This window comes from Mesoplodon mirus (genome assembly GCF_964341445.2).
Source record: "Mesoplodon mirus genome assembly, chromosome: 15".
Taxonomy (NCBI): domain Eukaryota; kingdom Metazoa; phylum Chordata; class Mammalia; order Artiodactyla; family Ziphiidae; genus Mesoplodon; species Mesoplodon mirus.
In genome coordinates this window covers 75281719-75304984 of record NC_138991.1, presented here as the reverse complement: position 1 = coordinate 75304984, position 23266 = coordinate 75281719, and the positions used below count along the sequence as shown (strand labels likewise).

The 23266-nt window shown below is 36.7% G+C and overlaps 1 protein-coding gene across 1 annotated transcript; it reads right to left on the bottom strand.

The window, feature by feature from the left end:
• Positions 1-3707: 3707 nt before the first annotated feature.
• ANKEF1 (ankyrin repeat and EF-hand domain containing 1) lies at positions 3708-21836 on the bottom strand. The gene is made up of 9 exons (XM_082644133.1): positions 21452-21836; positions 16355-16554; positions 15427-15576; positions 14274-14397; positions 10128-10950; positions 7772-7998; positions 6085-6248; positions 4787-4924; positions 3708-3940 (listed from the first exon to the last, which is right to left on the bottom strand). The coding sequence occupies exons 1-9, from the start codon at positions 21795-21797 to the stop codon at positions 3782-3784; spliced, it is 2331 nt and encodes a 776-aa protein (XP_082500259.1). The 5' UTR covers positions 21798-21836; the 3' UTR covers positions 3708-3781.
• Between the last annotated feature and the right edge of the window lie 1430 nt (positions 21837-23266).

The following is a 23266-nucleotide window of genomic DNA, read 5'->3' as shown; positions in this document are numbered from 1 at the left end:
AAAACCAAACTGTGTGCAGAACAAGCATTGCTGGTTGATTCAAAATTCTAGTGCTACCAGCCTTGAAGGGTCTAAATTTATAACAAAAATGCATGTGTGACATAGACCAGAGGTCCCTACCCAGGGGAGAATCTGGAGAGACACAGTCAGTCAGCCTGGCTGTTGTCACTTAGTGATGAGTCTGTTTCTGATCAATCCTCCTCCTGGCTGACTTCCTTCTTTAGCTGTGCAACTGATCTCAGAGACACAGCAGTGAGCAGTCCTGAAGAGAGATCTTAGTTCCCTGCCCAGGAACTGAAGCTGGGTAGCCTGGATGAAAAGCAGGAATTCTAGCTGCCAGACCACCAGGGGCTAGAGGCTAGGAGCAAAGTGGCCCTGGCTCTTTCCCCCGTTTGAAAGCAAGAATGTGTCAAGGAGGCAAAAACTGTAAAAACAAGCACAAAGTTTATTATGAGATACAGCACAACATATGGGAGAGCACACAGAGAAGCATTTTGTTTACTTAAGACAGAAGCAAGGCAGAAATACACACCCAGAGAGATAGGGTGTGGGCATCCTCCCTAATGAGGAGGAGTGCAGTAAAGAGGTGATTTAAATCTCTTATATAGGACAGTCCTTCTGGGTCTTTGTTTACATTTGGTCAATTATCTCATTTCTTTTTTCGTACCTGACTGGTCCTAGAACCCTCCCCAAGACGCATGTGCAACTTTTTGCTAAGATATATCCCACCATAGAGGGCTGTGGGTGCAGGTCCACACTGATTATGAGGTGGGGTCCCCTTCCTTTTTGACCCCCAAGGAGCCTTCCTGCGCATGTGCAGACAGGGAAGTCTTCCTTGATCTCAGGAGCGGGCACCTTATCTCTTTACTTTAGCAGAGCTCAGCTTCTGCCACTAGCTTTGTCCTTGGAGTGTCTGGGTGAGAACAAAGCTTCAGTTTCACCCCACTTGACAAACACCATCTGTCCGGCCCAGGGGCCCATCTATCTCCTACCTCACAATATATTATAGCTTTAGCTTGGGATGAATTACTGATAAATATTTATCAGTAATCCTTTGCCTATTGGTCATTTCATTTGTTCTGTGTTGATTTCTGTATTTACTTTTTATGAGGTGAGGGAATACTTATTTTGCTTCTAACTCTCTTAGGAGGGGACCACACTGGAGCCTGCGTGTCCCAATAACAAAGAGCATAATAATCTCCCAAATGTAAAGAAATACATGGATATTTCAAATCATCTTGTAAAAAACTAAGCCTATGGAAATTAAATCATCTTTTGTGTATTAGTTCTTCTTCAAAGTCTTACTATTTGATGAAGATAAAAAGGAAAGGCCATTATTCTAAATCCTGAATAAAACACATACACCACACAACACTCAACTCTTTATCTAGGATAAAAAAAATCTCCAGTGACTTCCAGAATGTTAACAGAATATTCAGTTATTCCTTATTGCCCAGATAAAATTCATGATATAGTAACAATTACCTAAAGATCCAAGAATGTTGACATGAGTTTATTTGATCTGCACAAATGCCCCATCTACCTTCATTTGTAAATTTCCCCCAGAATCCATTGTTAAATAAACACAATTTCAGGAAAAAATATACCCTATACAAATATTTGGAAAACAATAATGCAGTACAGATGACAATTTACTTCAAATTTATGCCTATTTGTAGAAGCCATCTGAATTCTCCCTTCTCTCTTTTCATACTACCTTCCTTAAAAACAGACTATAGGCTGAGTGGTTCTCTTGGGCACTTTCATGCTACAGAGTGAATTTGCTAAGTTGTGGATTTAATAAAAATTGCTAAGCTAACTGCCGTGGAGCTGATTCATTTGTACCAATTAGACATGACCTTATCCTGAGCATGAGGTTGAACATGTCTCTCCTGTTTAAAATTTTCAGTGATTGATAATGCTCAATTCAACTTTGAAGAAACAGATGCAGCCAGTGGGATTTGTGAATTGCTTTCTCCTTTTAAGTAGCTGCTGAATTGGTTCTCATTGCTGTTCTTTCTTGTTCTTTGTAATTAAGAATAATTTAGACAAGTTTGGAAGTTTGTAAAAGTTACATTCTTTTTAAGAAGAAAGCATGTTGTACAAAATGAACCTCAAGGCATCACCACCTGAAACTTTGAACACAAAACATGTCATTTGTACCAGATGCTACAGTGCTACACATTTCCATTAACAGCTAGAGTAGCCACTGCTCAGCTGATGAGGTTGGTGGTGGCTTTGGGCTCAGAGTTACCTTCTCCTCTGGAGGATTGCCCTTGGCTGATTGGAGTCACCTTGTCAGTGAACAAGGTGAAAAACTTGAAGTATCTAACAGCCAACCTCCTTCCTTCTGAGCAGGGCAACCTCTGTGCTACAATTCATCCTCCAGAGCTGATTCCCCATGCAATCAGGCTGGGGCTAACTTTCTCTTTCTTAGGTCCTCCCCCTGCTTTATTCTTCTTCCATCATCCCTTACAAGTTTCTCCTGGGAACACTCCCTCAATAAAATACTTACACAAGAGTCTCCATCTCCCTATTTCTAGAGAGCTCAACCCAAGACACTATTTTCATTATCTAACTATTTAGACTCTATAAGAAATTGGTTAGGCTCTGCAGACCAAAAAAAAAAAAAAAAAAAAAGTGAACATTTGTTTCACTATCCACTAGAATGACTATGACTAAGGATTAGTAACTATTTCCATAGCAAATGCATACTGTTCATCTTTCTCTGACGATCAAAAGCTACATTAAATGTCTACAGGTTTAAATCACTTCAACTGACAGTCTGAAAGTGAATCCTTTATACTCTTCTGATTGTCTAGGTCTGGGTCCTCATCCCTGTGCCTCGTTTTGGTTTATTTCGCAGTCCGAGACTGAAAGTTTAAAAACAAATCACTTATGGAGCACGGACTATGCAAAGGCACAAAACTAGAAACCTTATAGATGTTATTCCATTTGATTTTCATAGCAAATTTTCATTTGATATTGATTTTCAGTCAATATCAAATGATTCCATTTGATATTCCATTTTGATTTCCCTACTTTATAGATGATGAAACTGAGACTCAGAGATAATTTGTAACTTGATCCATAGATGTGCAGCTGGTAAATGGCAGAGTGAAGATTCAAATCTACTGACTACAAAACCACACTTCTAACCCGCTCACCCATTCATTTAAAGATCAGTATAGAGGAGGGTATAGAGAAGAGTATTTCCTTCTCAAGTTCAGCTTCTGTATATACATTCTTATAACACACACTGTTGGTGCCCACCCAGAGCCCTGGGGTTCCTTTTCCCATGTGGCACACCCACCCACGCAGCAAGCTGCTGCATGCTTTCCAGCCAGTAGTTCCCAACGTGACCCAATTCACTGAATTGCCCTTGAGAACTGGAATAGCCTTACTGGTACCCTCTCTAGCCTGTAGTCTGTAACTGATTGACTTGGGAATCCAGAAGCCCAGAGCCTTTTCCTGGTGCTCCACAGCTCCCCACAGGTTGGATGGAAGCTGGGGTTTCATCAGAAAGCTCCCCTGTGCTTGGCTTCTTTTCCCTTCCCTGGCCTTATTGAGGAAAATTGGGGGATTTATGCAGAATAACATGCAATTCATTGCAAAATAAAACACACCTTCTCTAGACAGCTCAGAATACTTATAGCTGTTAAAGCAAAAACAAATATTTGGTTACTTGTGGATTGTTTTGGCTTTAATGGAAATACCTACTTTCTCCAACGTTTGGTCCCTGGGTCTCAAAATGTTTATCCCAAGAAGCAACTGTTGTGATTTAGGTCTTGAAGGTAGCTTTCAATGCTTGCGCTTTCTCTGTGATGTGCTTCTGAAAGGGCATCATGAAGTCATCAAAATCTACCTCGTAAGAGAACCGCTCCCGGCGCAGTTCCCTCTTCCTGATCAGCTCTGCTGTCGTGGCTTTGGGAATCCAGATCTTAAATAAACAACCACATCCAGAGCAGGTGTGAGTAGGATGGCCAATAAACATGTCAATATCCAGACAATCTTCAAGATGGTTAATTTAAAACTATCATTTATTTCTAAATCTATTTTAACTTTTATCTCTTACACAACAGTTTTGGTTATGTGGGCATCGCTGTTTCTGATGGGGACTATTTGGACAACTGAAATGCTCTTCAGTTACCTCTCTGATGATCCTCAGGCCGGCTGCTGATCATTTTTAGGATGTCAAAACCAGGAAGCAATGGAGTTAGTAGATAGTTTGGGTTTACTGCCTTTATGTCTTATGGGGAAGTCAAAATTATTTTCACAGTAGAGGCCAGAAGGAGCTGGTGGTCTCTTATTCGGCATGGCTTGATGCATATTGTCAAGACCACTCTTATTCTCCAAAGACATTTTCACCTTTTTAATTGTAGATGTTTAAGGAAGCCACTGAATAAATCCAGTCTTGATTAGTATGAAACTCCCAAGTGAGATGGTGAGGGTGTGTAAAAAGAGGAAGGGTTGGGCTCTAAGGAGTACCCAGAGAAAGTATCTATAGAACTTGGTGACTACATGGCTATAAGGAATGGCACTAACTGAAGAAGACTTCAATTGTTCAAGGAAAATTAAAATGTTAATACAGAAAATAGTAATACCAGATATTGGAAGCTATACAAGTTGGACTTACTTAGTCAGAAGTAGTAGGACCTAGAAAAAGGACACCTCCAAATAATAACTATAAAAGATAAGGACATTTGTTTGTGTGCTCTGCATAAAGAGTACTTGAAAAATGACATCAGGAGTTTATACCATGTTATGATCTTTCTAAAGTACTTACCCTCTGTGGAATAAATGTGATATCCACTTTCTTGGTATAACCATTGGTAATCAATGAATTGAGGTAAACCACATTATCCTTATGCATCTTCTTTTTCTCCACTATGGTTGGTACAGTATACATTGATGAAAGTGGCTCCTGGAAACAAGACCAAAAAAAACCTGTCAATTGCAAAAACCTATATACACTTTCTAACATTATTTGCTGTTCTGCATCTTACTCTGAAGCCAGAAAAAAACTAAAAATGTTACTATACAAATTATAATTTGAAATGAAATAGAATATTATTATCATTTTGGGTGAGGAGAGATCATTCGTTTGCCTCGTTTAACTTTATTTAATTAGTATTAGTGACAGATCACAAAAGTCTTTCAGATATCCATCCTTGACCTGTGGCCATTATTAATCAGAAGGATGTATTCCTACCAAAATAATAATGGTACATGTATTAGGAGCTTTAGCTGATCAATCCTCCTTCACCTCTGGCCATCCTTACTCTCTTCCTCCATGCTTACTGCTCTCTGTTGTCTGCCTATCATCCCTTCAACTCTATCTACTTCCTACCACCTACATTTCTCTAACCCTTTCTAATTTGATAACATTAAACCTTTTTCTTCCTGAATTTCATCCCCTATCCTGTGTCAGCCAAGAATCTCTAGGGATCCATCTGTTTCCCTAAAAGAAGCTTCCAGTCTAGAAATGTACTTAAAGCTTCCTGCTAATGAATGACAAATTCTTGGTGTCTCAGAAATCCCCATAAACAACAACCTCAATCTTCTGCTGCTAATTTAGAGGCACCCAAACCATTCCAGATTACCAGGGACAATTTGACACTTTTAAAACCTTATAGAGTTATTTTGCAGGATATCCAAGTTACATATCCCTGGGTTCATAGTAATCATTAAAATTCTTTGGGAGTGGGGTGGTAAGGTGGGTAGTGAAATATTATGAAACCAAAATGAAGGAAAATCATGCTTTACTTCATTTCTCATAAGGGTTACTCTTCTTCCCTTTTTGGGCCATCCCATCAAATCTGTATAATTCAGGTCTGAGTGTATACATATCCAATACCAGTTCTTTTTCCAACATTCTAATGGTTTTTGTGTGGATTCTGTTTGCAATGAGTACTTTTTAGGCTTTTCAGTAACAGGAAATTTCTTGCTAGATATTTCTTTAAAACTATTGCATAATGGTGCTGAAAACATGGACTGCATATTATTTGCCCATGTCCTGTAACAATATGTAAATGGTGCCGCAGCCCTACCAGTTACTAATGGGAGGTCAACTGCCTTTCATACCTCTTCTTTCTTAATCTCAGGGCCTTCAGTCTTCACTTTAAGCGGTGGCTTGCCTTTTGTTTTTTGATTTTCTGCTGGTTTTGGCAAGTTATCCAGCTTTTCCTTAATCAAACCAATTATTCTATAGTCAGCATAAGCCTTTGCAACATCCATGGCACTATGCCCTGTTTAAAATATAAATTCAGAGTTTCATTAAACAGATTAATAATAAACCATGTAGTAAAATCTCAGCACATCACCTCTAAGCATGCAGCACCAAGGGTGATTACTGAAGTGAATGGTATGTATAAAGTCACAGAGCTGGATCAGATACTCTCTAAGGTGGCCCCAGCTATAAAATCTCATCATTTAGAGTGCCATTTACCAGCAAAACCAGTTCTTCTTGTTAATTATTTTGAGCATGTTTCTTAAAAAGTTGATAGGAAATAGTGGTAGGTTACATTTTGAATATCTGAGTGCTGGTTCTCTTCCCACAGTGCACACATTCCTTTGTGTGTGACAATTTTACATTGTCCTCCCCTTCCCATGATGGAAGGAGGTGTATTTAAAAAGGCCTGGGAGACTGGAGGTCACAGGTGCTCTATGCAGATGGCTGGGTATTATGACACCTGTAACGTCCTCAGGCAGGCCTAACAATATTACCTGTGACTCAGAGGCAGCCTGAAGCAGCCACAGATACTAAAGCTCCTTCATATCAAAAGGAAGCAATGGGTTTTACTCTAAGAAAACAACACCTCCACATATTTACACGGGATATTTATGAGATAAGGTAGGCTTCCAGTTTACTTCCTAGAAAGAGCCTCAATTCAGGAATGATTTGTCCAACTTTAGAAAGAATCCAAAGTCTACAGAGGCTTCAAACTATGCCAATTATTAGGAATTGACTGTTAAGACAAAGTGATGACTCATGATGTGATCTGCAGACTGGTGTCAGTCTACAAACTAATGGTTATGCAGCCACAGTGAAATAAATACAGGGATTAAGAGTAAATGTTTAGAAATTTTTATAACAATTTTATGTCATTTGAATCCAATGATAAAAAAGAAGTTTTTTGGTGCAGTGGTGGTGCAGTGGTTGAGAATCTGCCTGCCCATGCAGGGGACACGGGTTTGAGCCCTGGTCTGGGAAGATCCCACATGCCGCGGAGCAACTAGGCCCGTGAGCCACAACTACTGAGTCTGCGCGTCTGGAGCCTGTGCTCCACAACAAGAGAGGCCGCAATAGTGAGAGGCTCGTGTACCGTGATGAAGAGTGGCCCCCGCTTACCGCAACTAGAGAAAGCCCTCGCACAGAAACGAAGACCCAACACAGCAAAAATAAATAAATAAATAAATAGATTGTCTCCTATTTAAAAAAAAAAAAAAATGTCTTGCTTTCCTCCTTTAAAAAAAATGTTTGGACTTTATGGGGTTTTTCCTCTTTATTTTTCTAGTAAATCATTTTTCATTGTATTTTGCAAAAGTCTCCATCCACAATGGATCACCAACATAAAGAACTGGTTCTTTTACACAAATGATTTGAGAAGCACTGTGTATACGATAAAGTTCCATAACATTTACTCAGGTTTGTTTTCGCAGCAGTGACTCAAGGGAAAATGTGGTCCTACAAGAATTGATTTAAACGGGTTTGGAATCTATCATAAATCCCCCTTTTCTAACCCTAATCACGCATAATGAGAACACATGCCTTTTCTATTCTCCAGCTGGAATTTAGCACCAATATCAAGTAGGTATTTTACAGTATCCAGTCTACAGCTCTCAATGGCTCTACTTAAGGGAGTTGAGTTGTTGATTGAAAGGGCATCTACCACGGCTCCAGATTTAACAAGAAGCTCAACAATATCCTGTTGGCCGGCATGGCATGCAAAATGAAGCGGAGTCCACAGAAAATTATCTGTTGCGTTGACGTTAGCCCTGTAAAAGGAGGTAGATGCATGAGCTAAAAATATGGGTTATTCCAAGCACTGGAGGCTAAAAATGCTAAGGAAGATTTCATAGTTTTATCAGGTTGTTCAACTGTAAACCAAGGAAGGTTTGGGTCAAGTTATATTCTGTGCCATAATTTTTCTTGACCTGTGTTCTTCATTATATAACAGTATTAACTTTGTGTATATATACATTTTGTTTAGTTTAAAAGGTGCTTAGACACTAAAGATTACAATTTTAACCCTTAGATCCTTAGGTTACAATTGTAACCTAAGGGTTACAATTTTGCATCATTAAAATCAGGGAAAAACTGGATCCAATGAAAGATCAAAGCTAACAGGAAACAGAAAAGTTATAGTATTTCATTTTGTATCTACTTTCTCTGTATGTTATGAATTTTTAAATACACCTTCATTATTAAAAATTTAAGCATTATAATGTATCAAAATTTTGTATCAAAAAATGATACAAATGAACTTATTTACAAAACAGAAACAGACTCATAGACTTCCAAAACAAACTTGTGGTTGCCAAACGGGAAAGGTGAGGGAGTGGGACAAATTGGGAGTTCGTGATTAACATATACACACTACTATATTTAAAATAAATAATGAACAAGAACCTACTGTATAGCACAGGGAACTCTACTCAATATTCTGTAATAATCTATACATGAAAAGAATCTGAAAAAGGATGGATATGAATACTTATAACTGAATCACTTTATTATACACCTGAAACTAGAACATTTTAAATCACCTATACTCCAATATAAAATTAAAATTAAATGAAAAAAGAAAATTAATTCTTTTGATTTTATTGAAAGCAATATATCATTCAGAAACGATGAAAAGATAAAATAAAATTTTAGTCCTATTTAAAAATTCTCTGCCCAACACTTCATATTGTCATTAGTTGCTTTATACTCCCTCTTTATAATAAACACATTTAAATCCTTCTTTGAAGTTAAACATTATAGTAGTAATAACAATAATACCTTTTATCAAGTCTGCAATTACTGGGCTACTAAGGGCTTTACATATTTTAACTCATTTAATCTTTAACAAATCCTGTGAGCTGAGTTCCATTAGAACCCCATTATAAAAATGAGAAAACTGAGGCACAAAAGGTTAAGAAAGTTACCCCGGGTTATTCAGCAATGGTAAAAAGAAGGACTTAAACCTGAGACATTGCTTTAGATTTAAAAGTTAAACTAAATATCATGCTTTGTTATTTTAAAGATATTTACAAATGAACCAAGGAAAAGGGAATGAAGTGTGCTTAGTCGTTATGGCTACCATCAAATTGCTTGAATTTGTTGAGATCCCCTCCAAAAAAAAAAAAAAAAAAAAAGAAAGAAAGAAAGAAAAAAAAAGAGACAGATTTAAAAATGACTCCATGTAAAGTGAGTACGTTCTAGAGATCTGCTCTACAATATTTTTTTTTTTTTGCGGTATGCGGGCCTCTCACTGTTGTGGCCTCTCCCGTTGCGGAGCACAGGCTCCGGATGCGCAGGCCCAGCGGCCATGGCTCACGGGCCCAGCCGCTCCGCGGCATATGGGATCCTCCCAGACCGGGGCACGAACCCGTATCCCCTGCATCGGCAGGCGGACTCTCAACCACTGCGCCACCAGGGAGGCCCCTGCTCTACAATATTATAATCACTATAGTGATTATAGTTAGCAATATTGTACCCTACACTTAAAATTTAAGAGGGTAGATCTCATGCTATCTGTTCTTACCACAATAAAAAAAATTCTGTTTTTAATTTAAAATAAAATAAAAAGCAACTCCACATCATCTAGGTAAAGCTCTGAGACCAAATTAAATTGTCTTGGGAGGCCAGGGTTACCTTATCAGAAGGCTTTGTTTACCCTCAGAGGGAAAACTTCTGCGCCTTCACTTTGTGCATAGTTGTTATTGGCAAACGGTCTTTGCATACACACACTCCTATGTTCCATCAGCCTGGCTCCCGGTATAAGATCTATTTGTGATCTGGACTTCAGGAATGAAGCCCTTTCTTGCACTACTTAAATTCTGGAGCTGAATGTGTCTTAGCCTTCCTTGAAATGTGAAGGCTCCCAAAAATCTAAATTTCACTCAACCGAAAGGCATACCCTTTTTCAAGAAGAAACTTGACCACATCTATGTTTCCACTGGCACATGCAGTCATTAGGGGTGTCTTGTAATAATTATCCTTCATATCCACAGGTATTCCTGATTCAAGCGCCTTTTTCAGAGATGCCAGGTCTCCCGCCTTGGTGATAAAATTAATGTTTGAAAAGACCTTCCCTGGATCATCAGTGTACCAAGCAGAGTCATCCTGAATGGGATGTTCGGGTGGATGATCTCGGTTAAAGCGATTGCAATCAGTTACATGATCGTAGGTTTCAATCATGTAATAAGGCGGCCCACCTTCGCTTCGGCGTGGAAACACGTGGTCAGGGATGATGCAGATTGGGAGGGGTAAAACAAACTTGCCTTTTTTGGCTTTTTTGGCCATCCTTTTGTTTTTTTTCTTAGGCCCATAGGATCCCAGGACATAAGACTTGCTTAAGTATTTGGTTCCTTTAAAGAAATCGTTAATGTTGACCCCTCCGCCCCGGACTTTTTCATGAAGTTGAGCTATGGTAGCTATCTGTTCTGAGCTCATAAAATCTTGCCTCTCCTCCAGCGCCAGCACAAAGTCTTCCTTGGTGACTGTCCCATCGCCCCTGTCCACAAACGAAAGGGCTTCCCGAAGGAAAGTCTCATGTTCTATGGACCAATCGTGAAGTCTCAGGTACAATCGTGGATTCGGATTTTTGGCTCCTGGCTGGGCCAGTTTATTAGCGATTCGCTCCGCCCGCCGTATTTCTTTGCTGGCTGCTTTAAAGCCGCCTTTCTTAGCCAAGGCCCTGGGTGTTTTATGCTCCAAATTCTTCCATTTCAGATCACATCCTAAAACAGGAAACATCATGATTATGAATGGTGCCAAGGCATCTCCATGACTTCACAAATGACATGCATCCAACGGTTTTTTAAATTTCTAGTGATTAATCAAAAGTTGCTCCCGAATTACTTGTATATAGAGGTAAGCACATTTAGCTATTATAACTACAAAATTAAGGTATGATTTTTTTTTTCCTGTGAGCTTTATTTTGGTGAATTCTGAGGGAGATATGTTTCCAATTGATAGTATCTTTTCCCAAAGGATTAGGACATTAATCCCTATAGATATTTGAAACAAATATCATATTGGGATACTTGCTAAGGAGGCTTCCTGACTAGCGGGAAAGAGTAAGGGTGACATTTGAATTTGGAAGGAAGCTGGATTCAAACAGCTTAAATAGGACCTTAGGAACTCAGGACGCTAACTGACACCTGTTTCTTTTGAACGATTATGACTAAATCTGTGTAAAATCTTAAACTATGCTTTAACTGTATTCTCCATGAAGTTAGTATAATTTATATTGACCTGCTGTTTTGCAGTAAGGTCATGTGAACAGCCTAACGGAGGAGAAAGTAATTTGTTCATCAAACCTGAAAGAATTCCAGCATAAGAACTGTACAATTAGGCATTAAAATCCGTTTCCCTTTTTGGACCCTTACTTAAAATGATGGGACCAACATTATATGTAAGCGTTCTCCAAATAAATAAACTTTTCTGAGTGCATCAAGGAGTCTAGTTAATGCTATCAAGAAGGCTGTGTTGTCTGTAGTAAGTGTCTGGAGACACAAAAACCCCATTATAATTCAGACTATGAAGATGGTCTTTCTAGTGTTTTGAATCTAGAAGGTTCTTTTGTTGCTTTGCAAGCATCACATAATCAAAAAAGATTCTCTAACCTCAGTACCTCTAGCATCCAAAATGTAAAAGTCACCGAATGCAGAAATAAAACACGTCCCTCCAACACTTTATAGTTTTATTCCTTATCAAAAAGAAAATTAATCACCAGTGTTTTTCAACATTAGCACTTCCTATGGCATTGTCAAAAATTAAAATTTTATATGAAGGCTGATAATTTTACTAGTGATAGAAAAACTCAAAAAGAGCATTGGAACAATAAAGATTCTAAAATTTTTATATTGGACAGTCTGAAGAACAGTGACTTATTGGGAAAGGGACCTGAGACTGGTCTCAACAGTATAATTCCACAGCATAATAATTCCATAGTATAATTCCATAGTCATCTTGAGTATGCTGTTTTTATTTAGCTTTTTTGCTTATTCAGGGTGTCTGGAGGTTTATCGACCATCTCCCAATCCGCTCCTATATTCAGCCCAGCACTAAGGATCAAAGGGTTTTAAAGCGGCTTTATCTTGCCTTCTTTTGCTCCTAGTTTCCTCCCTGTTAGAAATTTTGTGTGGATAAAAGACTCCAACATCCCAGCTTAAAGATATGAAGACATTTTCCTCTCCCTTTGATTTTGTCTCCTTTTTTATCATTAGTAAATAAAGATCCATTCATTCCCTTTGTGATTTATGTGCCTCTGTGGCTGAGATACTCAACTTTCAGCTGACTGTGCTGTCAAAAGGCCCAAGAGAAGGAGAACCCTGCACAGGGGCTTCAGGAGAACTATTCCAAACTCCCATCCTCTCCCCTGGATCTGGCCTCACACTGCCTACAGGGAGTTGTAAATTACTCCAGGGACAAGATCAGGCACAAAACAGGAGCATACTGAGGAAGGTAGTTTAATGTGGGAAAAGAATCCAGCCCTCCCATTTAAGAATAAAAGAGGTTACACCCAGGGAGTTTACTCAGAAATGAGCATTTCATGACCAATGGTTTCTTGCTGCTCTGATTGCCTTAGATAAGCAATTGCCTGGTATGGAAATAGGTCACCCACATAGGATCTGGTGGTTGTACTTCCAAACATGCTACAGAACTCAGAACATTTTTAGACATTTATTTCAGAAACACAGCCTAGTCTTGTGAGCCAGCCAGGAGGATTAATCTTTTCTGCATCACCAGACAAGGCCTTTGGCAGGCTCTGGCCCTTTACTTCTCAATTTGCTTTCTCTGACTTTATCCCAGGAGTACATAAATGGTAGAGTATATATTGGGGGATGTTTGTCCCAATAAGAAAGGAATCAGCATGTTAAAGTTGAAGAAGCTTGTCTCAATCTGGGCAGATCTTTAGTTTCTAGAAATACACAATGTTAAAAATGAAGTGTCAGAATAATCTGCTGATGGTGACAGATTTGAAAATGAGACTGATGAGACAGTTGATGAGGGCAAAAATTGCAGTAGATATATTTTCCTTTATCTGTTTTTTTTTTTTTATTGTAGTGGAATGGGGAAAGAATGTGAGCTTTGTATAATGTGAAAAAAGTCAAAGTGGATCAGTTATTACACCATTAGTTATGCAGGCACATTAGTCCTATTTATAACGTTAGTGGTTACAGTATAGGCTCTCTAGGGTCCCAGTGACTTCAAAATTTCTGTTCCTCTGTAGAAGACAGGAAAATAAAAGCACTTTCTCTGCTCCATTATAGAGTTGTTGAACTTTAAGTTTCTGCCCATTTCTCATAAACTGGGAAAAAAAAAAACAAAAAAAACACTACCATAACATTCAGCAGAATGCAGCTCCCTCTCTAACAGAGTTAATAACTTTGAATGTACATTTAATTAGCATGTAATTAAAACCAAATAGATCCAAATCTTTAAACTTAATTGGCTAATATTACTATTTTAAGGAATACATTAAGCTATACATAACATAGTTTATATTCCTAAGTTAATACTTATTTGAAAGCTACAGAAAATCTAAAATAATAAATATTACTTATATTTCAAATGTTCCATGAAATTTTTCATTTTATTTCATGTGTTTCTCCCCAAAATATTTCCCCCATAATTTAAAATTACCCAGAAATGTTATCTATGCACTTGACATGATAGCACATTTTAAAAAATAAAATAATTAAGAATGCAAACTAAAAGACATGGTGTCTAGTGCTTGTATTTTTAGATTGATTATTTACATTTTTTTAAACAAGAATTTAATAACTATAAGCATCTTAATAATTGGTTGACTCATAAACAATTCTCTTTAGATTTTTAATAATAACTTAAAAATACTTGAGAAATGAATTTTTATCACCTTCAAGGCCAGATTCATGATTTAACAGAAGGTAAATAAGAAAAAAGTTTAATTTTCTTTCTACATATATGTGTGAGATAAGCAACTGACATTTGACAGGCTGAAATTCTCTGTAGATGAGCTACAGTGTGGAAAAATTATAAATTCTTCAGGCATGAAATTGGTAGACCATTTTACCTCGCTGAGCTATATATTTACAGCAATCTGCAAAACCACCCATAGCAGCATAATGAAGTGGTGTGTTGCCATTCATTGCAATCAGCCCCATGTCTCCGTCATAGGCAAAGAGAAGCTTCAATATCTGCAAAATAAAGAGTGGATATTGTAGAGGAATAGGAATGTACGTTTACTGAATGAAAACTGGGACCTAGACCTGTGCTATCCAGAGTGTCAATTTGAATTAAATTAAAATGAATTAAATAGAACAGAAATTTAAAAAATTCATTTCCTTACTTCCACTAGCCACAGTTCAAGTACTCAAAAACCACGTGTAGTGTAGTGTACCACATTGTACAGCACAGAGAATATTTCCATCACTGCCAGAAGTTCTATCAAACAACATTGATCTAGAGTATAGAAAACTCTATACTCAGCTGGGGAGCTACCGTTTTGAAGTAAATTTAGGCAATTTTAGAAAACATCAGACTATGGCAAGCATCATCAGGGGAGCAAATTCTTTACCAAACAGATGTGACTTCTAATGTGATATATACTTTTATTGCAGGGAAGAGACCCTATGCCAAAAGTAAAGATAATTATGTTAAAACTCAGATAAACTCAGTAAAGAAATTTTAGATATAATTCAGAATTTAAAAAAATAGGATAGCATTGATTTCTAATTTGTTTCTGCAATATCACTGTACCTATGAGATATCCTTTGCTGATATATCCAGATAATAAGAATACTTAGAGTTAAACATTTAGATGAGTCAGTAGATGCCTCAAACATCGGGGAGATGAGTATATTGGCATTGTTCTCCCCACAATTAGATCATACTGTACTGTGAAAATTCTAATGTGTAAGGGAGTCATAAAATAGAGTAATCCCGGTTGGCAAAACCTTGAAGCTGTCATAATTAAAAATATAGAAAAACATTATTAGCAATATTAAAAGAATAAATTAGCAAGCAGATAAAACTGAATAAAGAGCTAAAATATGTTTTGAAGGTTAATATTTGGTATAAAATATAGTTTTAGAATTATTTCGGAAAATCAAGATGATAACTCAGAAAAAATTATATCAGTGTAACCTACATGATATTTTAAGATGTTGAGAAAAAGAAGAGAATATTTTTAGCAACAAATTTTAAAGCAAAGAGTAGATTATTACATCAAAAAAGCCTCCTTTGGCAGCAAAGTGTGCGGCGTGATGTCTGTCATTGTCAAATGCATTCACGTCACCTCCTCTTTCCAATATCCCTCGAACTAGTTCTACCACTCCTTCTCTTGATGCTTCCATTAAAGCCGTGCGACCTGTGGACTGGACGTGAAACAGATCAGATGCTGTTTATCCCTGTCACACTAAATAACATATTCTGTATAAATATGGTCTAAATCCATTTGGCCTTAGAGTCACACTGACACGTTCAGTTCTGTACAGTTGTATTGGTTTCATGTAACAAATAGGAAAAATGAAGTCAGTAAAATGGGTCAGTGTCCAAAATGTAGAATTCTAAAATCAGAGTCAGAGTCACACCAAAAGTCCCTGTAGGAACTTCATGCTGAAAAATGCAGTTTCTTGCAAAGAAAGTAGAGCAATAAGGGAGAAAAGAGGGTAAAACACATGCTAAAATTAGGCTATAGGTGTTTTCTAATGAGAAGAAAATCTGTTTTTATTGTTGGGAAATGACAGTTAAGAGATAAGAAAACTCAATAAAATTAGCCAAATGAGGAGAGGGAGCAAAATGATTAAGGGAAACAGCAGAACTACATATTTTCTTTTGAAGAAGATAAATTTTTATTAGGCATCACTAATATCTTTTCTATTTCCTATAATGATCTTTTAACATTATACATAATAAATACCAATTTTCCAAACGTAATTAGGAAATAGATTGTAGAATCATGGCCATGCCATATAGAGATGATGAAAGTATATCATCTTAAAGTATTTTGAACAGAAATGAACAGTCTAACCTAACAGGATAATTTTACCATATTCAAATGAAAAAAATACACTAATAGAGATTATTAGTGTATTGAAATTTTTTTCTATAATTGAAAAAAAGGAATATTTATAATCAGAGGAATAGTCATACTGGGTTGACAGCATTTGGATTGGCTCCTTTTTCCAAAAATGTCAGGCACACATCTTTAACATCATGTGCTTCTTCACAAGCTCTAAGGAATACTGGCTTTCCTTCATAGGTACAATTGTTGACATCTGCACCATGTTCCAAGGCAATCCGTGCACAGCGATAATGTCTCTTAGTAGGTAAAATGCAGTAAAACAAAATACCTGTAGAAAAATAGAATCCCCAAAGAATACTTAATTAGTAGTCTCTCTATATTTGGATCAGATAGGAAGGAACAAACAATAATTTACAAATTCATAATTAGCTAGCTGAAGGTGATAGAGCAAAGATATTTATGCCTTGGTTTTCCCTCTGAAATCAACTGAAACACCAAGACAGAGATACCAGAAAAGAAACCCAACCTCTTATAAGAGCCAGAAAACAGTCATAAGCAAAATGTGATAAGACTTTGTTTGGGAAGAATTTGAGTGCTGGGATGTGAGCTCCGGTTGACCCTGGGTATTTGGCATCCTGCAGTCTATACCCCAGTGTCCCTTCTTGGAATATTCAGAGGTGTGTGTGCCAGAAGACTATTGGTGGATCCCTGGATCCCCTCTGAAACTGCAGAGTGGCAAAGGAGATGGTACATAATGATGAAATGTGCAGACCAGCCATATTTATAGGAAGCAGGCTGTCTGTACAGTAGCAGTAAGAAGAAACACTAGATGGCAAGGGGCTCTGACATTTTGGCAAATGATTTTGTTTACTGAAGAGAGAAAAATGCTAAATCTTCATACCCAGCACTGGTGACACACAGACCCTCAACATAACCCATGTCAAAAATGTACTACAGACCTGGGGTATTATTTATATTCTCCTGGTAAGAAAGTCAGGTAAACAGCAATCAAACTCCAAACTGACTTTGTAATGACTTGACTCTAAAAAGAGGCTTCATTCAAAGAGGAACAATAATCAACAAGAAACCAGCATGTGACCTATGAAGAAATATACTGAAAGAAAGGTAAGGAAAGAAACTTGATGACAAACACTAGGCAAAAATTATATACTCAAAAAACTATACGACATGAAAATTATTGACTGACCCATTTCCAAGATAACAAAGAAATTAAATATATTTTTTTCTGAAACAAAAGTGCAAAGCTAGACCAATTCTATAATAAGTACTTATAGGACAATAAAAGATAAATAGAAGGAAAAGATTAATTTGAGCAAGCAGAGCTTGAAAAAAGAAATGGTGGAGAAAAATATTGTAAAGCCACTAAAGAAATGAAAGTGGTTCACATTGGAAGCACGAAAAAGGAGAGCAGACATCGCCAAAACCATGGTCAGGGACATGGAAGAAAAACTTGAAAGAACTTGAAAGAAAAATGTAACTGAAGTGATGCAAGAATTTAAATGTTCTAGAGAGGCAAAGAATATTTAACATGTATGTAATTGATATTCAGAAATAAAAGAACAAATGGAACAGAAAGAAATGGAGAGATATAATAGAAGAAAACTCTCTTGAAGGAAAAACCTAGATCTGACAGAGTATACTGAGTCTCAGGAAAAATTGATTAAGAACAATCCATAAGATGGTGCCTAGGTAAAGCTAGGTACGAAAGTGTCCTGTGAGCATCCAGTTAAAAATTCAAGTCATTTCTAAAGAGGAAAAGTCAAGCTGGCTGCAAGACTTTGGTACAGCAACATTCATTGCTAGAAAATAACCAAAGGAGCTCTACAATGTCACTTGGAAAAGAAAACAGGGAATTTTTAATACTCAGTCAAGCTATTGTTCATATATAAAAGTGATGGACAATCAGTTTAAAGATGCAAGAAATCAAAGGATATAAGCCCAAAGGAATGAGCTAAACTACTTGATGACAAAAATGAGTCTAACAGGAGATCAACAGAGAATATGTGACTAAAAGACCCATGATAGATGCTGAATCCCTTCAACCATTGAACCAAAGTTCAATTACCTTAGGAACTGTAGATACAGAAAAGAATATTGTAATTCACAGTAATATAGAAATAATAATGTAATTTAACAAAACTTGGAGGGAAGAGAGGGAAGGAGAGACAGTGTAAGCATTTGATTTTCTTTATCTTTTACTGCTGGAGTATGAGATATTATTAAAAACAGATAAAGAGATAGATGTTTATTATTTAAAGGTATGAAAAGAATCACTGAAAGAACTAAAATGATTTTAATGTACTAAAATTAGGTACTGGAAGGGAGGTAAAGGAGGTGAGAGGAAGGGTTCTTGTACCAATCTCATCTTTCATAGAGAAATATTAATGAATACTGTTTAAAGTGCTAATTCAATAAACAGTTTTAAGTATATGTAAAGCTGTCCAGTTAGCCATTAAGAGAACTAAAAACATACCATTAATTTTAGAAAATGTGAGAAGGAAAATATACACACACAGCAAAACAAAACACAGAACACATGGACCATAGAGGAAAATATTTTTATACATATTTGTGTATTTATATAAATTAAATATATTATGCTTTCATAATATAAAATAAGTGACAGTTCTGACACCAAACCTATGGAGCATCTAGATATATGTAAATTGGATAAACTCTACCATTAAAATAAAAATAAAATTTATGTGAAAATTGAAACCAAAATATATCTCATATAAACATGCATCTAAAATAGAGTTACTCAAACAGTTAAAAATAGAAAGATGGTCAAGGACATGGTTGAAAATATAAAATCAAAGACAGAGAAGTCATATTAGGCAAGAGTGAACCAAAACAGCAATAAACAATAACAACAGCAAAATCTAGAAAATAGTACCAGATGAGGTTGAATTCACTACAAAGACCTTAAGGAACTTATGAAATGGCTATTTTATAATGATGGCATGTGCAACGCACAGTGAAAGTCTATCTATGCTGACTGTTTAAGCCACAAAGGACACAAATCAACATTCCAAGATTGAAGCAAAAACAAAAGAGAAAAAAAATGTATACACAATAGAACTAGTGTATTGCATTGAGGATTGGGGATGCATCCCTATAAATGGGAGAACCAATGGAATGGGTGTTACAAGGAACTATTCCAGCTTTACCCTTAAAGAAAATAATTCCAGACACTGTAATTAATTTCTTAATACAACAAATAATTTTTTGGCTTAGAGTGTTACCTTCTCCATATTCTGCAAAATTGTTCAAAGAGAAAGTACAGGTTAGACCTAGAGTATGTCCCTCATCCTTCTAAAGCTCCAGTAAGTATTTTAACCATTTAAATGTTTGCTCATCCTTTTGAAACAATGTGCAGTGAGCCAAATGTCAATCACTGGAAAATAGGATGTTAAGGGTAGAGAGACTACAGTGGAATAAATCAAGGAGTTTGGCCAGTAGCAGCCCTTGAACTGAGGGATGTGCAAGGTAAGCTAGGTTCACTGATGGGAATACAAGGCCCTCTGTGCAGTAGGCATACCATGAACCACAATCAAGGCTGGTGGGAGCAGTACTAACAAGGTCACGTGTGAAACAAGATTTTGTATTTGTTTCAAGTTTCATTTTATATTTTTAATTCTTCCTATTTGATTTTTCAGGTTGTTTTTTATCATACATTGGTCTTCCAGAACCTTGGTAAGTTTAATATTAATTTGAATGGGTACAGATAAACTCATGGCTGTTGCATTTGCTACAGATACTCATTTGACCTCGTTTCCAATTTTACCTTGATTGTTTACATTTTATAATTTTAGTTTTTTATGCTATAAAATGTCTCAGACAGATTTCTTTGTGATTTGTATCTCTGTTTCAAACTCAAGAAGGTAAACTTTTCTTTGTTACCATTCTTCTAAATGTACTGAAGTTTCCATGAAACTCCAGGTATACAAGATGCCATTTAAAAAACTATCTCATGGTCAAATAAATATGGAAAATGTCACTGGTTTTGGTCGATATGACAAATGTAAAATAAACATGTCTAAATTTGTTTTATCCAATGTTTCTCTCATAAATTTGGCAGCGGAATGAACCAATTTTGCATGTAGCACTTATCAACATCCCACTGATTCAATGGCCCGTGACACACACTTTGTGAAATGATATTCTATAGAGCGTTGGGAGGTTTTCTTTCAGAATAAAACATTTTAAAACACATTTGACTCCTGAGGGCATATGAAGCGTATTTTGTTATGTGGTGCCATTAAGTAATTAAATAATTCTTCCTTTACTTTGTCCTCACCTCTTGTTATAAGCAAGTCACTTTTCAAATACCATGTCTGCAGAGAGTTACAAAAGCAGACTCTGCTCCTGTCAGAAAACATTAATTAACATTATAAAATGGGATTCATTTCTCTAATGTGGGACTGATGTTAATGGCTTTGTACTTGAAGCAACTCTTTGGAACAACTGATTAAATCTACCAATTTATATTAAGCCTGGAGGTAATTTTCTTAATGATTTTCATGAGGCTGTGTCACCTCCTGTCAGAACCTTGAGTTATTTGGACAAGAAGTTCCCAGATCGTGGTCTTGAATGGGATTTGGGAGGAGAAGAGTGAGAAAGTGGGGCTATCTCAGCTGAATAATCATGGAAATGTCATATCTCAAATTTTAAGTCATGTTTTCAAATACATTTCTAAATGATACTAGAAAGTTGGAGTTTATGTCAGCATCCACCTCTGTCCCTCAACTTCCTAAATGCAACTACTTTCTACACTAGACTGCTCTTGAGAGCAAAACCTATATCTAGTATTACTCGAGGTTCTAAAATGTAAAAAAGAAGAGATGCTCTCCTTCATCTTTAACTCTAAATGAGACTTCACATTTTACAATGGGTGATTGTGATTATGGAAATATCAACGTGCGTTATGTTGAAAGTTCTCCACGTTAAAAAAAAAAATCAGATTGACTAATTCTAATATTCTTTTTCAATGAGAAAGTTCTCAGAACTGGCTTCCCTAAGAAATACCTGCATCATTTTCAAATCATGGGGAGATAGTGTCCTTTGGTATAAGAGTGAGAATCTAGACTTTCACTACCATGTACCATAAATAACTCTCTTCTAAAGTTGGAAAGCAAAAAAATGCATTTTATTGATTTCTGGCTACAAACTGAATTGCTGGATAGAATGCTGGGAGTTCTTACCTTTTCCTTCATTATCGACAATAGTCATATCGGCCTTTGCCTTGGCTAATATTTCCATGGACAATTCGTGGCCCATTTCTGCAGCCCTCATAGCCGGAGTACAGCCCATTCTATCTTGCACATCAGGGTGAGCACCGAGGCTCAGGAGAAAGCTGACCATATCGATGTCATTGGAAACCGAGGCTAAGTGCAGGGCACTGTTTCCATTGACGGGGTCTGTGAAATTGATGAGTTCAGGGTACCCGAGCCTGGTCAGCTTCTCTATCTGCTTCTTGTCTTTGTTCCGAACACACTGGAGAACTTTGTAGATCTGCAGGTTCTCAAGTCTCTTATCTGCTAAAGCCATATTTGACCAGCTTCTTGAAAATGCCTTTGTGGGCCAAAGCAAAAACTACAGCAACAAAAATCAAAGCAAAAACATATAACTCCAAGTTAATTTTGTCTTCTTTACTTTGACTAAATAATAATAGTTTAAGCCTTCCCTAAGAAGAGATGCTGTTTCGTATGAAACGTTATTACCATAATCTATTGCAACTGATTCATGAAAGCAGAAATTACATATAAATACAAAAATATTCAGCTAGCATAACGTTAAAATATTTCAAAACAAATCTTCCATCATAATTAACACTAGACTTGCTATGCAGTTTTCTTATTATTTCATTTAATCCTCCCTCCTTGACACAGCTTTACCATTTACCCATGAAGAAGGTGAAGCTAATTAAATTGCCAAGCTCCCCACTATAATGATCTGTACCAGCATGTTCCTCACAGTGTACAGACCACACAGATTTCAGTAGCTTAAAAATGTTATAAAGAATGTGTAGAATTTTGAAGTGCTCATTATAAACAGGAATCTATTGAGCCCTGGGAAATACCAAAGATGTGATGGATGATTCCTGTGCCATCTTAACATGGGAACTATGTAGGTAAATGGTTCAGAGATAACTGTAAATTTTCATAAATAATCCCACTAAGTTGCAATGAGCATTCTAATATGTAATTTTATCTCTTATTGTTTATTCAGTTCAAAAAACAATATTTTGAGTCAAGTAGTAGACCATGTTAGGTACGCCCAGCTTGTGTTTCTTCACGTTTTCTGGGAACAGAACCTCATTAACATATTGGGAATCCATTCCGGAGAGTACAGAGGTGCTATCCTAGGCCAAATCATTGCCATTGCCTTGTAATTTGTCTCACTGTTTCCACAAAAACCCTCTACAGCCCATTCTCTATTCAGTCCCCAGAAAAAGCTTTGTAAAATGTAGATTAGATAAGATCAGACCAGCTTCCACCCCCAACATTTTAGTATTATTATTTTTAAACATAAAGAAAGTTGAACACCCATATATCCCCACCACTGAGATCCTACCATTCATGCTTTATTTGCATTATCACACACCTATCCATCCCTCTATCTATCCATTAATCTATCTTATTTATTGACCCATTTCAAAGTAAATTGCAGACATATTCCAGCATACATATCCTTAACTGTAGTTCAATATTTGTTTACAGTTCCTTTTCTCTTCTTGGTCTTCTGAATATATAATATAATGTACAAGAATTATGTGTACTATTTCTATATATAACCATTGATAAATGCATACAACTTTGTAACCTAAACCCCTATCAAGATACAGAGCATTAACTTCACACCTGCAAGTTCTCTCCAAACTACCTTTAAAAGTATTTCAATATCTTTCCATTGTAATCAGAAAAAATCCAACCCCCTCGGGGAGATCTCTTAAGGACACTTTCCCTGCCCCTCTGACCTCACTTCACTCCAGGCTCCCTCGATTTAGTGATCTCCAG

What these genes read in the sequence shown, in the direction of transcription:
- ANKEF1 (XM_082644133.1), bottom strand. Translation starts at nt 21,797, where the DNA reads ATGGCTTTAGCAGATAAGAGACTTGAGAACCTGCAGATCTACAAAGTT. An exon ending in TGTCGATAATGAAGGAAAAG is followed by an intron (nt 16,555 to 21,451) that starts GTAAGAACTCCC and finishes ATTTTTCTACAG; the next exon opens with GTATTTTGTTTTACTGCATT. An exon ending in TCACATTTATTCCACAGAGG is followed by an intron (nt 3,941 to 4,786) that starts GTAAGTACTTTA and finishes TGTTTATTTAAG; the next exon opens with ATCTGGATTCCCAAAGCCAC.